Here is a 22,727-nt window from a genome sequence, read left to right on the forward strand (position 1 = left end):
GAAATGTGAGTAGGCTTTTTAGCAATTTTTTCCTACATTTTTGCACATTTTATGTGTTGAGGAAATAGTGCAAGTGTAATATTGAAAAAGTGGTTTAATTCCTAAGAATTAAACTTTCACTTGATGTTATTTTCTCTGACAGATAGGACCAGAGATATTGTACCCAAAGATAACAAAGCTATTCCTAGAGCACAAGCATAACTCATGTTTATCATGCTGTCTGAAATCTGAAATACTGTTTTTGACGTCTGTGTATATGTTTTAGTAGTTTTGTAGAGAGGAAGTATGAAAGTATTGCATGGATTTTGTGTTTATTTTTACTCTCCATGGGCTGGATACTCTTCCAGAGAAGTTTCATCAGTTTAAGCAGAATTATTGAGCTGAATTTAATTACCTGATGTTAATGTGACCAGTTGATGAATTGCAACTCATATCTTGGTATTCTTTTTGAGAACATATCAGTCATGGATACAGTCACTGCCTCTTACAGGTGGTCAGAGGACTAGTTCAGTAAAGCAAAAACCAACCAGCCAAACAAACAAACAAAAAAAAACAAAACAAATGCTTAGGTCGACATCCAAAAGCTTATTTTCATGTTGCTGGTTGCAGCTATTATGTCTTTCATCATTGATATGAATATTTAAATAAATCTTATCTGTCTATGAATAGGATGAAAGGATATCAAACAGCAAAAGAATATAAAGGTGATTGAGGCCCCCCTTGAAAGAGAGGTAACTTTTTAAAAATACTGATTATACTTCATGTTACAGTTTATTCTTGTCTTAAGACTTGGGTTCTACACAAAATATTGACTCCTTGCAAAAGCAAATGGATTTCTTCTTTCTGAAACACCAGCAAATCAAACACACACAGTCTGGGAGTGAAGAAATTGAGACAATGCTATAAAACATGGAGAAACTTCTAGGGAAGGAATAGTAAGCCTATAGTAAGACTATACTTGCTTACTATTTTTAAAAGGAAGTAAAGGTATTGTACAATAAAAAATAAAATCCATGATCTAGTATTGCAGATTTCTCATTAACTACCATGTCAAGTTCTTGTTGAATGTACTGCCAGTTTTGTGATTTTTTTAAAACCAAGGAATGCCAAAACACATCTATAAAGATGATGAAATTAGGGCATTTATGTTCCTGATTTTCACAATGGAGACTGACATGTGCAAACGTGCAGTAATTGTTTTCAGTGAGATGTAGAAAGTTGCTTACTGCTGGGGGTACTGATTATGTGGTAATAAATGAAGACTGTTGTCATCTGAGGGTAATGCTAGTACTTTCAGAAACTGAAGATTATTTATTCTACATGTTTTACAAGTGGTTGAAAATTCTAATCAAATCAGATTTTTACCCAGAATAGAACAGGCAGCATTTTAAACTGAAAATATATTTATTTCATTGTACTGGGGAAGGAAAAATGTGCTCCTTGAATTTTAGAAACAAAAATTACCCCTTAAAACTAAGTTGTTTGGGATTAATGCAGGAGCTGCTCATAAAACAAATTAAATCCTGTGGAGTTGAGAAATTTATTCCAGCATTTAATTTTGTTGTCCAAATTCTAATATTTGCTGGGGTTTCACAGCCGCAGCAAACCACATAAGCAATGTTGCCAGAATCTCTGATGAAAACATCTGTCAGGTTTTCACATTTCTGTCAAGTAAATGAAACCCTGCACTTCCAATCCAATGGAGTCAGTGCCATGGGGGTGGGTTTGAACATGATGATCCTTCTTGTCCTCTCATGATGGGAAATAGGTAACCATGTGAGATGATTCCTTGAGTGATTGCTGCTAGGATGCTCTCTGTTTTCCTGTTTTTCTACATGGTTGGTTACTCAGGTTTCCAATGGGATATCTCCTAAGATTCTCATAATCAAAGGAAATGTTTCTCTCTGTAATGTACTGAATAACTAAAAATGTGAAGGCATGTTTTACCTCTTGTCTCCTGAGCCTTCCAGCTTCCACTACTTAAGCATACAGTTAGTAATCTTGGAGTTTGCTTTAGTTTTTCCACTGTAATTAGTCAGCTAATATGATCAATTGTCATCTTCAAAATCTGTTGGGATCATTCAGTTGGCATATAATGGTGACCCTTTATATAGTAGAGACTATATCTAGAGGCTGGTCAGCTGTTTTAGGCATCTTAAAAGTGTGTTGGTTCTTCCACACTAACCAATGGACTTGAGTTTTGAAGTCTGGGGAATTTAAATTTGTGGGTGGCACTTTTATTTTCGTAGGGATTTAAGTTTAATCTTGTTGTAATGTTAGAAGTGGTATTTATTTATTTATTTCAAACCGTAAATGTTTCAAGGCATATTACTGGTTCTGAACTACAGAACAAAATTTCTACAAAACCCATAAAATACATGATTTTTTTTTTCCTGTACCAGCTTCTGGTATAAAATTTATTTCATTTATATGCTCCCACAATATGTATGTCTAGATTGCTAATAATTTTATAGGAGTTAGACCTTTGTAATGTTCCAAACAATGACAAATTTCTTAGGTTTTGTAGAATATGAACTTTATCCAAATGTTAAGGAAATGGTATTTTAAGGATTTGAAAATGAATAAGAATAATCCAAAGCCCTCCTACTCCTAATGTTGCTAACTTCTGAAAAGTCAAAGAGAACATGATAGGAAGCTTGGAGAGTTTAACTTGACTTGCTGTTGCTGAATGAAGACAAAACAATCTTCCCAAGTGAAAGGCATTTATGAAATTTCGTGTTAATGTTTGATTTCTAACAAAGGTCATTTAATCAAGCAAATATTTCAGGTATTCATTTATCGTCTCCCTGGGTTTTATGCATAAAAGCGGCAAATGTAAACATTTTTTAATGCTAAGCTTATCTTGCCTAGTATCATGCTTTCTACTAAGATGTTTGTGCGTGCAGGATATGCTTATCTCAAAATTGCTTTTACAGGTCATGTGAAAAAGAGGTATTTCAACGGAGCTAATCGAAAATGTTTCCCTTTAGATCTTGGCATTGGTTTTAAATTGTATTTTAAAGCAATCTGAAGTATTTAATATCCAGAATGTTATTTGAAACTTTCTTTAGAAAATATCTTTTGTTAATATTTTTTCCACACGCTTTGATGTAAGCAAGCTTGGCGTAAAAGTTAAATGTGGAAAGGAGAGTAACATCTTTTAAAAAGTCATGTGTGGGGGTGGACCTTGAGTAGCATTTGAGAGCCATACCCTTGGATTTCTGTTATGAAAAGTTGCCCTTAGAAAATTAAGTTTAGAAAAGAAAGAAGCTATCTTATATTCTTAAAAACTTCTTTCTGGATACACCCATTATGGAAGAAGGTGTCCTGAAGCGTGGTGTCTCCTGTGTTGTGCTGTGGGATGGTTGTGCACAACTATCCTGGCTGGGGACCTGTGGCCAAGTACAATGTTGCGTACTGGTTGGGTAGCAGATCATGCCTGAGAATACTAGAAACTTGAACCTTGCTACTGTGTACCTAACTTTTCAGTGGGGGGGTGGGAAGATGCTGTGTTTTGGAAGTGTTTTTTTATGTGAGCACATTTCTTCTGCAGCTTTCTTGGCAGAGTTCCTTAAAATCTATTCCATGAGAGAGGGCGTATGGGAAGCTAGAGATACCGGCAGCTTGGGAGAGGAAGCTCCCGCACGAAGACTGAGCACTCCACCATATGTAATTTTATACGTCTCTCTGGACCCTGGTTTCAGTAACTAAGCCACTGAGGTCACTCCAGTAGGCTGGTAGGAACATAGTGTTAGGTGAGTGTGTAGGACACCCCAAATAACTGCAAAGCTTTCAGTCTAATACTACCCCTGTGTACACACATGAATGCACAAAAGGAAAAAAGGAAAGAAAGACTGAGGTGGTATTAAGCTTAACTCACTGTTTTTCACCCTGCTTTCAGTTTTTGTCTTACCATCAAGTAACATAGTTTCATAGGGGGAAAAAAGAGACCTCTCAGATTAATCTGACAATCACTTTTAGGGAGAATATAACTTTTGTTGATTAAATGTGGCAGTGCTCATGCAATACACAGGGTATTTATAATTTAGAGCTGGTTGTTGTTTTTCTTTTTCTTGATTGTTTTCATTTCAAATGAGGTATGTGCACATGTCAGGGATAAAAAGATGACTAATGGCGGAGTCTGAAAATGTAGGTGGCCTGCCTGCACTGACCAGCTCTATGAGCTTTTGGCTTGGATGAAGGAAAAAGCAAGAGGAATCTTCTCCATAGAATTGTACTCAGCTATTACATGTAACTTTACCCTGAGAGGTTAGATAAATGGTGTTTTGTTTTTTTGCTGTCGTTGTTCTTTTCTGTTTGCATGAAGGATTCAGTTCTGGAGATGTTAATGATTTGTCTCCTTATACTTCCCAAATTAAAACCTTACTTTCTTTCGTTCAGAAAGTCTGCAACAAAACTGAAGTAATTTTGCATCTTGTTATAGTCTAGTTAATGGTTGCCAGTTGAGGTACCATTGCTCACGCTATTTCTTTGGATTTTCATATTATTTTAATGATTTCACACTTGCTATAGTTCTCTCGCAAATCTGCATCAAGTTATTACATTTTCGGGTATTTTATGTCTGTTAGTCATTTAAAAATCAGCTAACATAGAAGAGCAAAGCTATAGCATTTTAAGGTAGAGTATTACTTTATTAGACATTTAGTTTGTTTTCTTTGGCATTTAAAATAAAATCTCATGACCTCAAATACTTCGACAGAGAGTTCTAACTTAGTATTGCACAACATTAAAAACAGTTTAAGCACAGTGTGTTTTGTGAATTGGATGCAGGCCGCTTGCCAAGGTAACTATACTGTAACTACTTGGGCTTAAATTCTGTTATGTTGATTTTAGCAAAGATCATCAAGTAATTGCAAGAATGTGCGCTTAATGCTTTTATAAAACAGATATTTTAAAAGGATGTGTTGAACTCCTGTTGTTGCTGCATGTTTGTCATACACTGGAGCTGTACTAAATAATGGATTATGGACTTTCTTCATTGGTTTTAGATAGATACATACTTTTTTCAAATCTAAACCTTCAAGAATTCCTTGTAGCACGTAACATAAGGGGGGCTTGTTTTATAATTGTACTTCACATGTTGTCACTGACCATCTTCACCACAAAAACTCTCCATGAATTAATTCAAAAAAACGCAGCACTGGATAGCCTTCGACGTGTGTTTTAATTTGTCTAGAGGATTCAGTTCCCATTAAAGCCTGATTTCTCCTTTCTTTCCCCACAGTACTAGTATGGCTAGAGGGAAGATGAGTTGGGCAGGAAAGGAATGACAGCGTTTTTTGGATAAAATGAATGTGTTGTGGGATTTGGATCAGTAAGAGTTGTGTTGGGTAGAATGACCATTGCTAACACAACACTAGAATATTCAGTGCTTCATTTACTGAGTAAACGTTTGGAAACATAACATAATTAGCTGTTTGATGTGACAGTTCACAAGCTAAAAAAAACACTACAACCATGTTATGCTTCAAAATATTTACACAATCCACACAACATTTTGCATAGGTAGTTATCCCTGTTGCTGGTAAAGCTTAGAACGGTGACTTCAGAAAGAGTGCTAGCAAAAAACCTTTTATCTCTCTGTTTGAACAAAGACTTTCTTAGCAAATACTAAGAAATCAAGATAACGATTTATACTGAAAATTTCAACTATAAGAATCTTAGAGCTGTTTAGAAACCAGCATTATTTTAAAGTGTTCAGTAGATACTTACATAATTTTAGATCAGAGTACACTTTACCCAACAAGAAAGGAAGAGAAGTTCAGTACAAAATCAGGACATACTATATTGCCTCTTGTGTTGATTTTCCAAGTGGCAGTACGTCTAAAGCAATACCACAGTATTTTGGTTTAGAAAAATAGTCCATGTATCAGGAACCAATAGCACCAATGGGTGGATCTTTAAAACATACTGAAGAGTAAAACTATGAATGATAAGGCTAGAAAGCAATAATCGCAATCATATTCTGATACTTCTCTTTGAGAAAAATACACATCTTATAGCAAAATAGTGATTTTTTTTTTTTTTGTATGAGATGCCTTTTTAAGAAGCACTTTCAAATAAATGTGGAATAGCTGTGTTGAGATCACAGAAAGGTTTGGGGTTTTTTGTTTTTGTTTTGAAATTCATTGTATATTAAAACTTTGGAAATTGAATAAAGTTTATACTTTCAAACTCTCTGTGCTTGTGTATTCTAAAGTGCTTTCAGTGGAAGCAATCAGCTGAAGCAAACATTGAAATGAAATACCATTGTGAGGGCCTGCAGATTGCTGTTAAACTTGACAGTTTTATGTCCATGGTCTGGATGGTTAAGATCAGCAGTGGATTTCTGTGACTATGGTTTTGTTAATAGCTAAGTCAGTTTAATAGCTTGTTGGCAGGGAAACAGAGAAGGTTTCTTCCATGCTATTGACTTTGTGCTGTGTTTTCCCTCTGCCCTGCTTAGTTTTCTGTTAGGATGGTGAGTTGAGTCAGCTGGTGGGAGGGTGGTGCCAGAGCAATACGAGGTTAGCAGCTGGCACAAGCATGCACAAAAGAGTAGTAGTCAAATGGCTGCAAGGATAAAGTGAAATTTCCCATTTTGGTCAGCATCAAGTCATTGCAATTGGCTAAAGCTGTCTTGAGTCTAACTGCTTTCTGTCATCCTTCCTCAAAGAGAGGACCGTCACTATGTGCCACTAGAAAGAGGAAAGTGAGAGCTGGGGAAAAAAAATCTAAAATAGAAAATAACAAATGTATTGAAATATCTGATAGCGTGGTAGCTTTGGAGAAATGTTGCATCTTGTTTCAGCATGTGTAGTTTAAAACTGCTGTTTTATTACTGTGGGACAGTATTAGGATTCAGTATGTTGATGGAATTGGTTTGTCCACTGGAAGTGAAATGCTGGATGAACATTAGGCATGTTTAAAGATATCTGTGCTTATGCCTCATTTACCAAACCTGTTTCTGAGACAGGCTATCAGGAGGTGATGTTCTGTGTTTGATAATTCTCAGTTAATTTTTTTTTCTCAATTGGACAAACATAAACGATGAGGAGAAATGCTTTTTCAGCACATATGAGCCATGTTAAAACTATCACTACTTTTAGAGCAGCAGCTGTACTGAGGACTCTTCTGTTGAGCAGCCTGTCTGTCATTAATGTCCTGTAAGATTTGTTTCATCTTCTACATTCATTCAGTAGAACAAATGCAATGTGCACACATGATCTCTCTCAACTGAGAACTGGAGATTAAAAATAATCCTTTTGTGACTTTGAGTGGGGGTGCCAAGGTTTGTTGGCATGATGTTCCTTTTGTGAGTGTAGCCCAAATTACTTTCAAACACTGTAATATTTTTTTTCCTTTTTTCCCTAGGACTTGCTATATTAAAGCATGTGCTAACACCACGCGTGAAGGCAACTCATGTAGCCATCGACACAATGAAGGACTATCTGGATGCAGTTTATGATGTGACTGTAGCATATGAAGGTACCGTGGACCACAAAGGGCAAAGAAAACTGGCACCATCTATGACAGGTGAGTTGATTTATGTTAGACATGCTGCAGACATGTGCTTGTTGATATACAAAAACCACCTCAGGTGCTTTGCAATGCTCGGAAGATAATCTCCACAGTGCTCCAGCCATCTTACCGCTCCTTGGTAGGGCACTGTTGACTAGTGACTCGGCTTTATAATACCTACCCACAAGATCTACTGCTCCTTCTCTTCCCTACTCCTCACAGAGAATATTTTTATGGTCAAATTCTGTCTGCAGGTAGTCTTTGGAGTTCAAATGATCTTGAATCCATAGGCAGCAGGTGGTGTTCACCTTTGTGTTTCTTCTAGCACTGGCATTTGGCCTGATTGTAAATTCTCTCTTTCTCCCTGCTTTGCTACATGTGTGCAAATGTGATATAATTGCTGAAATGCATATATTTTAAAGGGAACATATGTAGTAATATATTTTATTTGTAATTTTTCAGGTTGCTGAATATGCCCAGCAATTTGATAAACACTCAAAGCATTTTATGCAAGTGAGCTTTACTTGCTGTAGTACTTTAACCACTTACAGCACCTTAAGAGACTGGGGAAAATTAGTTGTACATACCTTCAGTTAACTCACCAAAAAGTTAAGTTCCGGAGTATCTGATAGGGAAAACTGGGACAGAAGGCTTTGGGGTTTGATGGGTTTTGTGTTTGGTGGTGGGTTGTTGCTGTTTTTTGTTGTCATTGTTTTTTTTAAATAATTCAGTTACCTGCACCATCACTGGAGGGCCAAATAGCATCTTTCATTCAGTTTGTAGTTGATGGATCACTCAACCATATATCTGCACAGCTGTCTGTTGCTAGCTGGCTCACAATGATACTTTCAAATCTTTTGCACTACTGATACCAAGGGGAAAATATGCCACATTAGTTCACCCTCGTGGGCAAGGGCTCAGTGTTGTCTGAGGGGCTTGCAGGTAACTTCATAGCTAACTTCCCACTCTTCAGCTGGTCCAGTTACTGTTGTGGGTCTGGGACTTAATTCCTTCTGCTAAAAATAGTTGCTAGTTTCCATGTCACTTCATTGGCGGATATAACTTCTTGAGGTGGTGTAAAGTTCATATGAAATCCGTCCAGATGCTTGTTCCTTAGATGTTCTGGAATTGTCTGTTTTTACATTTTCACCCTATTTAAAATTCTGAATAGGTGAGAAATATAACTATTAACACCGTGTATTAACTCAACACTTGTGCTGTTCTGTTAGTTCTTAGGATAGTTTTATGGTTAAGTATTGAAAGTGCTTTTTATGATTTAACATGTTTTCTTTTAGACATTTTTTTTATCATAGTTTTGCAAATTTTACGATTTAAAGTTCATGACTTTTTTTCAAAATACCTTATGACCCTATTACAGACTCCCTAGAAGACTGGCAGCCTTACTCTTTTCCTGTCACCCAAGATTTCATTTAAAACAAATAGAATTATTTCCCCTTTTTCCCTGCAGCATATCTTGTTTCGTGACTTGATTATTAGGCAGTTTCAACCACTTTCATGCTGGACTTTTCACTGCCCAATGGTTAATTAAGCTATTAAAATATCATTACTTATTGATAAAATGGCAAATGTTCAAATTCTTTACGAGCCCTCTTCACCTATTGAATTTTTGCATGAAAAATAGAATGAAATTGCATGAAAAATGAATTCAGTTTGCATGGAACATGGTATAATTATGTAAACGGAACTAACAAACTGATTTTCCCTGTTGGCTGCTTCTTGTGTCTGGTGTCAAGTGGTAATCAGATGGTTTTGGGGTGACCACTCCACATCCAGCCTTCTCAGGACTCCACAGCAGGACTGCACATCCCTCATGGGTGTATCAGCCTCGCTGGTAGGGCTGGGATAATTACCATCTCAGAATTTGGTAACAATAAAGCTAGTAAAGCAGAATGAAGTGAAGCCAACCAGTTGTTATCCATTACAGAGTAGATAAATGAAATATCCATCCAGAACATTCCAAGTTATTGTGGCAGTCAAATGTATTCCATATAATATAAATTATGTAGATTAAGTACACTTTATAAATTACAGAGCGGAACATAGTTGTCATTCCTTTAGACCCTCCAGACACAAAATAGAAGAAAAAATAATTTATGTTCTCAAAACTCAAGATCACTTCAATATTTGTTCTGCAACAGCCCAACAATTGGTCTGTCTACGAATATACTACAATAACAGGAATTGATTGTTACACATTTAAGATTATTTATCATTTTTGCTCTGTACAGTACTACGACGAGGTGTAAAATGCCTCTCTCGTGTGCAATTCATATGAACATTTCATATATGTGTCAGTGCTGAATGAAAATTTTGTTTTTCGTGCTCATCAGAACAAAATGGTAGTATGATCCTGGGGATTTTTAAAAGATAAGGTTGACGTGTCTTTTTCAGCCTAGCAACTCTGATTGAAATTTATTGCATGGAAAACAAACTTCTGATAAACTCAACTTTACTTGAGGACTCTGTTTTCCATAGTATGACATTTCCCATGTAAATGATGTCTGACTTCCACACAATGTGTTTCTTGACATGCATTTTGCTTTCAGTTCAGTAAATGTCAATTCCTCAGAAGAGCCGGTGCCACTTCTGGAAAAAAAATAAACAAAACAAACAACACCAACAACAAAGCTACATACTTTTCCAGGGATTGGCTCTTGGCTGCTGTCTTCAGTAGTAAACAGAGCAGGTTAAAAGGAACATTTTAGTGCCTGTAAGTTGTACTATCATGCTCTATCACGGAAATAGCGTTAATAAGCTGAACTGAAAAGAAAATCGGAGGAAAAAATAATTGCATTTTAAATTTTGTAATGTAGAACTCTTAGTTTAAATAGCTTGTCTTAGAAAAAAAATATTTTTTTTACTCCAGAAAGCTTCGATATCATAACATTTACTTGTCCAATGGGACCGAAACAAAACATTATATACTAGCAACTGGGAAGACAACATTCACCATCCTTTCTGCATTAGTGCTTGGAGCAGTGAATGCCAGGAACATTTGATAGCATGCTGCCTTTTAAAACAGGCAAATTGTTATAGTATATTCTTTCAGATGTGTTGAATTTTTTGTCAATATTTATTCATTTCATATTTAGTTGGCACTTTCCAACTGGAAATTCTGTTTTAGAAGACATCAGATTTAATTAGTGGTTGTAGACAGGGATGTTGCTTTTTTTTAGTGCTTCACTTTCAATTGTAGCTAATGGTTGCATTTTGTGTTTTGTTTTGCTTTTTCCTACCATTTATCTATCATTCATTCCTTTTCTTTCCAACAAGTTTGGATCTTGGTACGTTTCCAGTGGAAGTTTGTCCCACACATGGCAGCCTTTCTGAAGAATAACACTTTCCCACAGATTTCTTCCCTCTCTTAGTGCCGAAGATGGTTTGTCCAGTTCATTAATGACAGACCATGATGGACCACTTAGGGAAGACCACGCTACCAGACTGCATTAATTTGCAATCATTAGAATAAGATCCATATAATCATATGAGCACTTAAGCACTATTAAGATGCAATTTAGGTTTAAATGCTGAAAGTACAATTTAGAAGGAAAAAGGAGGGGGAGAAACACTTGTGCTGGATTTGTTGATAATATTTTACTATACTATCACTAAATAAAATACTATCATTCTTTTTTGGGGGGGAAAAAAGAAAGAACCTGATTTTCCTTCTTCCAAATGAACGTGCTGAGTGTTCACATCCAGCTTTGCCTGGTGTTAAGGGGTAGGTCTCACGGGACGTGGGAACTGTTGTCATTTTTGCACCTGAAAGAGTATTATGTACACATTTACATCTTTATTATTCTGCCCGAAGCCTGGAGGTTTTACCATAAGCAGATGGTATTTATCTGGCCTTTGTAGAAGAAAGCATGTGTGAAATAGCAGCATGTGACAATGATAAACATTGAATAAAAATAGCAAGTACATGTAGACTCCGTCTTAAAGAAGTCAGAGGAATTCCTGAGAATTATTGACTCTGCTGTATATCAATTCCAGAACAAACACTTTGAAAGCGCGTGTATGTGTGTGCATTTCTGAAAATCAGTACATCACTTTGATCGGTATAATTTGGGGAGGTCAAACTGGTCTAACTTCCCTGGGGGAAATTACGCTTTTCCAAGTGCCTGTACTTTTGTTAGGACCCAGTTAGACGCTGAAGTACAGAACAATAGCAAAGAAACTGGAGCAATAGAAACCAGTCTTTGTCTGGACTTTGGCCCAAATTTGATCATATCTATTGTCTTTCAATATCCACAGAATGATAACAAGCACGTGGTTATACAAGTGTTGAAAGAATTGAAAAAAAATATTTTTAATGATAAACAATAATAGGAATATAAACCAGTCAAAAGTAAGATTTATAGCGATGAACTGACTAATCTGTTCAGATCTCTGCTAGCTGTCATCTTACTGCACAAAGAAATATTGAAAATTAAATGGTAATTACTTTAGAGCAATTGAAAGGACGTAAATTACAACTGAGGCTGGACATCAGCGTTGGTGAAATTTGTGTCAAGTATTAGATGGCTTTTTAACGTTTATAGTAAATTTCATGTCATGAACTTGTCATACTGCATCTGTTCAAACAAAAACTGTGTTTCATATTTCATAATGTAATTTTTCCATTGAAATATTTGGAGCAATTTTGATAATAACCGGCAACATAGTTCTAGTGATATTCTATCTTACAATCTTGCTTTAAAGGAAAACCCTGGTTTTGTTTAGTATTAAGTATTAAAATACGACACGTTTTAATACAATGATTTCACCTAGTGCCATAAGGAAGGAAAGTAAATGATCAATCAGTTCTAAACTGAATGCATTTTCACTTGTCTTCCATAGGACTAGGACTATGACTTTAGAACCCTTGTCATTTCCTATTAAAAGTAGTTTGAGTAGCATGAAAGCCTGTCTGTTAATTTTGGGATGATTTATTTGAAGTGACACCTTGAGCACAGATTTGCATTTGTGCATTGATACTCTGCAGATAAGGGCTGTCTTGGTGTCTTGGTAGATGAAAAGTCTTTTACTACTGTAACAGTTACATTGTAGTTCTGATTGAGAATAATGACATTTCACCAAACAACAGCATCATTTTATGGGAGTACGGGCCTTGCAGTAGGTCTTTATAGGACTCCAAAAACCAGAGGAAAGTCCAACTGAGCATGAGTGCCAGAATGACTAGCACCTCTGTTTATTTACCTACCTCAAAACAAGAATAGAAAGGGATTTGGAGTCTCTGGAGCCATTTCCTGTCTCCAACAACAACCCAACTTAGATGCCTGAGGAGGTTTTTTAAGAATAAGACAAGCATAAACGATACTTTATCTCCCCAAATGACAATCACTTGTGGATGCTGCTTCTGTGTGTTACTAGCAGCCCCTGAATGGGAGTAGTAACCCCTCCAGTGTCCCTGGGAGCCCAAGGAGTTTGTTCATCTGATCATAAACTAGGACCTTGTACGTCTCCATTATTTTCAGGCAGCTCCTGCTGATTGTAGGTATCTGTAGCTTTCCTTTGGGAATGTGTAATCAGAAGACACACAGGCATCTTCTAACTTTCGATCCACAAAGAGGATTTTGAAAGTATTTACACTGCAGATTTATAGAACTGTGCTGCGCCATGGGCTTCATGCACATGTGCAAGGAAGCGTTCAGCTGCCCAGGCAGCATTTATGTACAACAGCTTGAGGAACTCCTGCTCTTTATACAGAAGTGTATTTAAACCCTGAGGATAACAAAAACAACTTTAACTTCTTCACACTGTCAGGTTTGGCCAGAAATATGTTGCTGCTTGGAGAGCCTGTGTTTATTCGTGCTTTTTTGTATGTGCCTCAGAGTCCTTTTTTTCTACAATGTTTGTGGTACTGTTCCCTGTTTATCAAAACAGACTATCTGAAGAAAAGGGAAAAACATCAATACTAACAGTACTGGCATAGTTCCTAACAGATCCTGTTTATTTGCTAGAGATCATTGTTTTGAACTGTTCCAATCCTTGTATCTTTTCTTGCTTGTGTGTGTGTCAAAACTGTTTTTTCCATTTCTGAAACTTCAAAAATGTTCCAAGGAAGATGCAAATATCCATACAGTGAGCCTCATAAATCTCCTTCTTTCCAGTTACCATCTGTGGAACCCTTTAGATGTTATCCACAGACCTAATCTGATCCAGACTCTGTTGCTGGCAGCCTATTGATCAAAACTTTCATACTTTTGTAGGAAACGTCCTGCTAATTTGGCCAACATACAGTATTCACAAATCATTATGGAGCAGCACAAAGGCCAGAGTGCATCTGTTAGAATAACAGATTAAAACCACTCAAAAGATTATTTCACTGAACTATGATATGCAAGGACTATGGGTCTTCATCAGACACCATCTTGTGTCAGCAGGACGGAGTACAGTGACACTCTACTGCTCACCAGTGCTAGTACCTGTACAGAAAACTATAGTCACCATTTTCTAATAGTAATTTTTAAAGGTTCTTTAGATCCGGATGTCTTTACGAAGGTAGAGAAGTATGGTTATTTACAGTTGAAATTGCAGGATTTGTTGAGATACAGTTCTTACCTGCCGTCTTCAAGATCTTTGGTCTATTTTTTCAAGTTTTCTTATCTTTCTCTCTGCTTCCCTTCTCCAAAATGAAAATTCAGCCTTTTCAATGTCTCCTTGTTTTGAATGCTGGTGCTTTTTATCCTTAAATGTTTTAGTTGTCCCTTTCTGCAGTAGCCTTCTCTAATTCCACCACATCCTCCTTGAGATACAGAGACCAAAATTGCAAACAGCATTTAAAAAGTGGATTCAATCTTTTTATGTAGCTGCAAAGTGACACTTTTGCCCTGCTCTCAGTGTCCTTGCTGATGCTGCCCAGTATTTGGGGGAATCTGAGGCATCTGCTACTCAATTGAGAGGATAGTTTCAGAGAATGGTCACTGACCTCCCAAATTGTAACCACCAAGTCCAAGCTAAGCATCATGTAATCAGAGTTTCAATTATTTTCCCCCGTACTTATTTAGGCTGAGGCTCAGCTGCTGCATTTTTGCCCCATTTGCTCAGTTTGGAGGTCTTTTAGGTGTTCCTCACCACCAACCTGGCATTTGACTGCCGGAAAGAGTTTAACATCTTCTGAAAAACATCTAAAAAAATGGAGATTTCACTGTTTGCCCCTTCTTCAGCTCATTGGTCATGATGAGGAATAAAACCAATCCTAGCACCAGCCTGTGGAGAACTCCAGTTGCTGGTTTTTCCGTCCTGAAAAGTGATCATTAAGTACCTCCATTTGCTTCCTCTCCTTTAAGCAGCTTTCGGTCTATAAAACATCATTTTCCCTAATCCCATGGCAGCTTAATTTCTCTAATAGCCTTCAGTGTGGAACCCTGACAGAGGCTTTATGAAAATTCAAATATATCATGTCCACTGAATCCCCTTTATCCGCTTGCTCCTTGACACTGTGGTAGAAAGCCAGCAAATTGGTGAGACAGGATTTCCCTTTGCAGAAACCATGCCAAATCTTTTCCAACAGACTGTGATTATCTCTGTGCTTAGTGATCTTATTATAGACTGCTATCTTACCCGGGGATGTAAGACTCTTTGGTTTATATTTCCCAGCATCATCTCTAAAGCCCTCATTTGCAGAAGGGAAACCCCCCATTTTTCTGGCACAGTGGCTGTTTGCGCTGATAGGTTACACATCTTTGCTTTTAAATTCCACATTTGAGAGCTTTTGGATGAATGCTGTCTGATTTTAGTGTCTTCCTGACTTCTAACTTGTTTATTTAGTCTAATAATTTCTGTGTGTTTACTTATTGATCTATTGATTCCTTTGAGCAGTGTGGTACAAAGAATACAGTGGGCATAGGAATCAAACAATTTCAGCAACAAAGGCAAGTCTAAACAGGTATTTGAGCTTCTCTTACATGGTCTTATACGTTACCCTGAGTGCTGCTCTTCACACCTTTGTCATCCAGCAGTCCCACTAGTGCCTTAGCTGGTTTACTGCTTTTGATGTATTCAAAAAGTACAATTATTAGAGCATCCTTTGGATTTTTAAAGTTCTTTTTCAATTCTCTTAATTTTATATTTGCATTTGACATGAGCTGATTTATGGTTTTCCTTTTCTGGACAAGCTTTCTATTTCTCCAACAGAAGGTAGGAATATAGCAGTAGCATCCTAAATTTTCCCATTCAACCATGCATGTGGGTTTCAGACCACTTTTTTCTTTGTTTGTTTTGCACGTGTTTTATGTGGGTTTCTAAGTTTTGCTGGGGTTTGGTATTTCATTTTTTTTTAACAGTCTCTAGGCTGCCTTCCTTTCAACTGTTATTTCTGTTGTGTTTTGCCACTTTTCTTTTTCTGCCTCCTATTTTCCCCCCCAACTGTACAGTTCCTTTAATTATGTGTGTGTGTTCTACATTTATTTAGACTCTCTACAATGCTGAACTTAATTGTACTGTCTTTGCAGACCACTTTTCACTAATACTGTGCACAACTCAAGACCACATCAGGAATGGCATCTTTTCTTGGTGGGTTCTGCAAGTAATTGTTACAGGAAAAAAAATATTTTCTTTTCTCTTTCTCTCTTTTCCCCTCTGCACTTCATCCTGATGAAGCATTGGTACAATTCAGTCAAGGCAGCTGGAATCTCACACTCCTGCTGGCAGCCCTGAAATTGCAGCGCTCAGTCTGGCTTAACACTTTCTCAACACTATTATCAAGCTTATCATCCATCACTATTATAGAGCTTATCATCTTTTTATTTAGATGACCTCGACATAATTTAATATATCTAATAAGTATTTTATTAGAGGATACACAGTAATTTAATTTTGCTTGTCTGCTTGTACTGTCTTTATACTATTACTCTTTATATAGTCCTTCACACATACTGCCATGCCCTTGCCTGTGCATCATGCTATGTCATGCCAGTAAATCTGGTAGCCTGTTAACATTGTGTGCTCCTTCAAGGTCACTGGGATACCTGCTTCACAGGAATAGTCTCTTAAGGACAAGAATTCTTGTCCTCCTGTCTTCATGTTTAGGCTTCTTGTGTTGGTGTAAAGACACTTCTGAGTTTTGCTCTCACACTGAATTTTAGTTGCATCCACCTCATCTTATGTCAGCCTAAATGGTTGCTTTTCTTGACCTTTTACTTTTCTCAGCTCCTATCTGAAGTATCTAAGACCTTTTCAATTGTCATTGCCACCACCCTGGCTTAATTAAGATTCAGGGGCATCCCATTTTTCTTGTTTCTAAAGGTCCTCCAGCTCCTAACATGCTTACTCCCTCCGCTGCGATCAGAGGCTCTGATCTCTGCTCACATCTCAGCCTCGCACGCGGGACTGCCGGTACTTCTGGGAGTGCTCTTCTCCACAGCCCAGGCTTGTCTCCCAATTTGAAGCCTGAATTTATCCTGCACAGCATCTCCTCCATGCTTCTCTCCATCAGCAGCACCAGCAGGTGTGGGTGCTGCCAGCTCCTTCCCTGGTCCCCCAGGTTAACCTGGCTGAGCAGACTTCACTCTGCCCTCAGTGTTTGCTTTCCCGTCTAGTGCTGTTTTGTTCCACCACTGCTTTATTTTGTCATAGCAGGCAGGGAAATAGTTTTGTGGCAGCTCAACTTGAGGTGATGGAAAGCATGGAGCTGAGAAACAATGCAGCACTTAAATTTGTGTTTGTTTTGCCAATTGGTTGTTAATTTGGTGTACAAAATAAATGAAAACAGAGAGATGGGATTTCTTTCTTTAAGGGAAAGATAATTTACAAACTGCTTTGGTAGCTTAATGTTTAGGTCCAGACTAGATGCTTTCTTCACTTCTTAAATTTCCAATTCAGAGAAGAATATGTCTTTGCTGTCACGGTTTTTCTTGTAAAACCATATGCAACACAACGCACAGTGTTTTGTTACTGAAGGAGGTGCATCATTATGTGTTTGAAATATTAGTTCCTTAGAGTAAAAATACATAATTCAGATTTCAGTTTCCTGTGATACCACTTTCACCTTATTGCAAACATTACTAAAGTCCATTAAAATAGGAGAGAATTGGGGCCTGTTTAGGTGGACATGACCATGTCGGGCTTCAGTTTGCCCTTTCTTAATTTTGAAGGACTTTGGCAATAATTATGAAGCAATAAAAGAGTCAATGTGGGAGGATGAAATCTGAGCTACTTTAGTGCTGTCATATTTAAAGTGCCTGTAAAAATAGACTTCAATAGTACTTGAAGACTGGAATGTCTGAGTGCAACATCACTGTCAAGACAAATGAATTAGGGTGGTGGAATGAACTGTGATATCATTAAGGGAAAGGTGTTGTAAAGTCATTTATATATTCCTTCTCAGTAGCAGGTATGTTTATGTTTTGGAGCTTCTCTCTTTCCCTCAGCTTCCCTGGTAATGCTGATAATTGAAAAAAAAATGAATTAATTGGCTTTTGAAGGTGAAGACTTTCAAACTGACAGAATTTTGTGGAAGTCCCAGCAAGCAAAATGTGGCATGCAAAATATTTGTTGGCAATTAAAAAACTCTGGGAATCTCATTGCTTTTCTGGAGGCTGTTGCATCCCTTTCATTAATCCTAATTCTGCATTGATTCCTTCAGTCCTGGGTTAGTGTGTATTCTGTCCCACAGGAGGAGGGCTGGAAATCCACGGTTTAAGGACAAAAACGCACTTTTTTTATTTTGAATTCTTTCCTTCTGCTGTGATTGGTCATTAAAAGCATGATAAACATTCTGCACTTGGATCCATTATATAGCCAGATAATTTCCTAATAAAACTTTCTATCTCCCATATGAAAGTCAGTCCACTTGGCTCCCACACAAGTTGTTGGGGTTCATTTCGGCCAAATCATGGTTGGTTCTTGATTGACTAACACTGTCCCCAGTATGATGTTTGATTATAATGCATGATTTGCACTTGTGTTTTGTCTTTTGAAGGAAAATTCAGTCTTACTTGTTCCTGCTGTTAATTATAACAAATTCTGGCAAGTTCAGGGATCTGAAAAGCCTATCAGATGTTGGCCTTAAGGGCTAGTGTGCCTGAAGTTGGATGTAATTTGCACATAATAAATTGCTTCAATAAGATTTTGTTTCTTAGCTTAATTGCACAAGTCTTTGGGGAGTTAAGCTAATGTGAAATTAAGGGTCATGGGACCACCACAAACCTTTAGAGGCTGCGGTAATAAAATCCAGCTGTTTCTTCAAAAAAAAACAACCACTCAATAAATTGTTCTTATCCACTGGTGTTCTTAAGCGATTGCAGTGACATTATGCATCTAAAAAAATGGGATTAGTTGCATTAGACCCTGAAGTGAATTGGATAATTAAAGACTAGTCAGGTTCCCTGACTAGCTTGATTGAACGCATTACGACGTCATCTGCAGATGTACTGCATGTCCAGGTTTTGGATAAAATATGTCTCGAATCGATGGGTGAGAATATTGGTCCTCTTTGGGAAGCACCTCTAGCTGCAGATCACACAGTACTGAGTCTCAGTTGAAAGGCTGTGGAGAAAGGCATTGGGATTTACGTAAGTGGGAAGTTAAGAGGAGGTTTTAGGATCTTCGTGTAATTGGACTAAATTTAAACTGACTGAAGAAGGCCAGCAAGTAGTAAGAATCAGGTTGTACTGGAATTTGGGAGTAGAAGAAAACAGCAACAAGGCTTAGGATTTTGTGGAAGCGTTTTTGCTTTCCAGGCAGGTTTGTAGAGCTGCTACATTTCAGACTTTTGTGGGGGAAGGTGTTACTTTTGAAATTTCTATGCTTATTCCATTTTTGTTAACTTGAGCTTATTGCTTATAACGTACTTTGTTGCTATCTTTAACCAAATGTCAATAGTTTTTAAGAAGCATAACATTAGGTTTTAAAATATCACATGGCTATTAACAATCCTATTAGATTTTTGTTTGGTAATTTTCCTTAATAATTTATAACTGAGATTATAAATAACATCAAGAAAGAGCTGTTTGTTCCTGTACAGAACAACCTATTTGCTACGAAGCAAAAGAAATGTACACTATACAATGCACAGAACATTTTAAGTATATTCTAAAGCTAGGTCTGCAGCCACAGCTGAATATGCATAGCATAGATACTTTTTATTGTGCTACAAAAAAGACCATATCATTTGGCTTCCAGGCATTTGTTTTCTATAATACAGTTTTGCATATTTTTAGAGTGCTTCACGTAATAGGTAATACAACTCCAAAGAGGATTTATACATCAGTGAACATTTTAAGCGTTTAAGACATGGATAATATGTCCAACATTTTAAAATATTAATAGTATGCTTTTAGGTGCTCATAGAGTGAATGACCTTCATATGGTGGTTTCGGTAGTATCCACAGAGAAAATCCCTTCTTGCCATTAAAAGCAAGAGGAAAAAGCTGTTTTCAGATACGTGAACTTTGATTTCATCCTGGTTAGGAAAAACATTGTGCATAAACCTGAGGACAGTAGTCTATACCTACCATCGTTTGGACTTCCAAATACGTCACTTGCCTGACATCTAATAGCTGTAGCTATTAAATGGCTTTGCCAAAAACTTCACGGAAAGTGGTGTATTTTGTGACTGTTGTGTTTGTTGTGCCATAGCTAAGAGGTGGACCTGGTTTTGGTTAGAGCTCTCACCCATTTCTTGACTTGGTGGTGCATGGGCTATGTTCTCTCTGTATGCTGAAGTGCAGTTCAGTGAGAGGCTCTCTCTGCCTGAGGACTAGACAGAGCTGCACAGAGCACCTTGCAAATTTCTGCAGCAAAATGCCCTAAGACTTTACTGATCCCGTTATCTCTTCTCCTTCCATCCCCCTTTACAAGGACACAAACACATTTGCATGAACATGCTTTTAAAATTCCTTAAGGCAATTTCTAGTGTATGATAAGGATTGCTTTTACAGCAACATCCTTAAAAATGGAATAATCCTGTAAAGAAGGAAAGCAAATGGGGAGACATCTGCTTTGGCGGACAATAATAAAGATGTACATGCAGTGACAATTATTTTTCACAGTCATTCTTCCAGATACCCCTCACAGTTATGGGTCAAAGTCCACCGATGTGAAGATCCTAAAACCTCCTCTTAAGGAGGTACATCTGCACTGCTGTCCAAAAAAATGTCAACAACCTAAAGGGACCACCCAGTCTGCGTTACATTTGTTGCCCATCTGTATTGTTGGAATGCACTTTGGGTCCCTTTTCAAAATATGAAGGTTATCCAGATTTCCAAGTACTTCTGTACTCACATCATACATCTTTTTCTATTGGGGTGCTGTTGTTAATACAATACCCCTTGCTACTGATAGATGCAAATAATTTTTAATAGGCAAATATTGGTGGGTTTTTCATGGGCAATATTTTTACCTCCTGTTACTCGTAAAATATCCCACAAAGTAATTGGCATAATGCTTGCTCGCTAAATTTTTCTAGGGAGAAATTGAAATGGGGAGAGGAGAATGCAACAGGGCTGTGTTTAGCTTTGTTGATTCTGTATGACAGAAGAAGAATGGAGGTATGCAAACTGGAAAGCAGCATTTTATTCTGAGTCTTTTGCCCTATTGCATACTTTAATTATAAGTTATTACTTAAACTGAAGCCCACTTCCTCCTGGAGATGGTTTGGGAAATCACTGTTGCTTGGATTTTGTCATCCAGGAGCAAACATAATTTAGGTTTTAAAAAAGACGAGGAAACAGGATTGCTAACTCTGATCAGAATTGCAGGCTGGATACCTTTCTCACAGAGAAGTTATGGCATCCCACACTGCAGAATGAGTTTTCATGCTGGGCTTTTTAGGACATTTTTCCATGCTGCACCTGATAGCAGGCCCTTTTTAACAGCATGTAGATCAGACAGCTTCTAAGTTGAGTGAAGTATTCATGATCCAAACATAAAAATGGAAGGCTTTTGAAAACTGAAGTTAAACTTCCAAGACACAGCTGTGAGGTCAGACTTTCAGCTTATTTTAGATTAATAAATGCCATACAGTGTTTCTGTAACTCCGTCCTGTTGTTTTGCTCTCTTTCAGAGTTTCTTTGCAAGGAATGCCCAAGAGTTCACATTTTCATTGATCGAATTGAACTGAAGGACATTCCAGAAGAACAGATGTATATGAGAAGGTGGCTTCATGAACGTTTTGAAATAAAGGACAAGTGAGTAGCAATGTGCAGAACTTTCTGTTTCAAGAAGTTTGAGTTCTCCTTTTCCATTAATAGATATGCCTATGATTTCTGTGTTACCAGCAGTGCAAGCTATAGGGCTCTTGGAAGACAGGTGGTGTTGGTACTCCTGTGCATATTTTGTGTAATGCCTTTGTGATTAAAGCTTTTGCTGAGAAAGTTGGGATTCTGGGGTTTTAGGCCTTCCTTAGACTGAATAGCTGCAAAACCACGTTCTAGGCCAGACTCATCTGAATAGTTTCTATTTATATTCCTGAGTCTGAGTCATGTGCAGCCAGAAGCGTAAGATTCCCGAGGTAGACAAGCAAGCAAAAAGGAGTTTGGTTCTAGCCTAGTCATCAGTGTTAGGGTTATACCTACGAACCTTGGTTAGTCTTGGCCTAGTCTCTTTTGCCAGAATTGGTTATGCATCTTCTGTCAGAATGTATAAGAACTTCTGTAATCCATAGATCCCTACCTTCACTGGGGAGATCAGGTGAAGTACAAGTTTTATCTATCCAAGCCACCTTTGAGTCATGGCAGAAGTGCCCGGCTCCCTCCAGCACCACCGGATAAGGTCACTAATGAGCACAGCAACAGGACCTAGGGAACGAAAGTGAAGATGTGCCTGAATGTGGGATTTAAGTATTTGTTTGAGAGATGATGGCTTAATTTGCCATGTCTGAAGTCCAGTTTAAGTGAGCTGAATATGTTTACTTTCTAAATCCCTGACTGCATGGTATGAGTTAGAAATTTGACAGGTTTTTCAGGTATGTTCTGCTTTAAAATTGTTCTGGCATTCCATGGAAGCAAATAAATGGATGAGTTTGACCTGTGATCTTTGAATCTATGTAAAAGTTAACATGCCTATCTGTGAACATGGCACTATTAGTAAAGTGACTTACAAGTTTAGGATCAGTAGGTAATTTTTCTTTTATTCCCTTTTGAGAGGCGAGAAAGTACAAATTTCATTTCATAGACAAGGAACTGATATGTAAAATAAAAGGCTGTCCAGCATCCCAAAAGTAGTCTTCTAGTGAAGACCAG

General features: G+C 37.5%; 1 protein-coding gene across 1 annotated transcript in view; it reads left to right on the forward strand.

Moving 5' to 3' along the window:
- AGPAT5 (1-acylglycerol-3-phosphate O-acyltransferase 5) overlaps positions 1-22,727 on the forward strand; it is a 60,771-nt gene that overhangs the window by 34,830 nt on the left and 3,214 nt on the right. Inside the window, exons 6-7 of the mRNA XM_040553917.1 lie at positions 7,375-7,536; positions 21,551-21,674. Of these exons, the coding sequence (XP_040409851.1) occupies positions 7,375-7,536; positions 21,551-21,674 (286 nt within the window). The remainder of the gene's footprint in view (positions 1-7,374; positions 7,537-21,550; positions 21,675-22,727) is intronic.

The sequence above is a fragment of the Cygnus olor genome, chromosome 3 (assembly GCF_009769625.2).
Source record: "Cygnus olor isolate bCygOlo1 chromosome 3, bCygOlo1.pri.v2, whole genome shotgun sequence".
Classification (NCBI taxonomy): Eukaryota; Metazoa; Chordata; class Aves; order Anseriformes; family Anatidae; genus Cygnus; species Cygnus olor.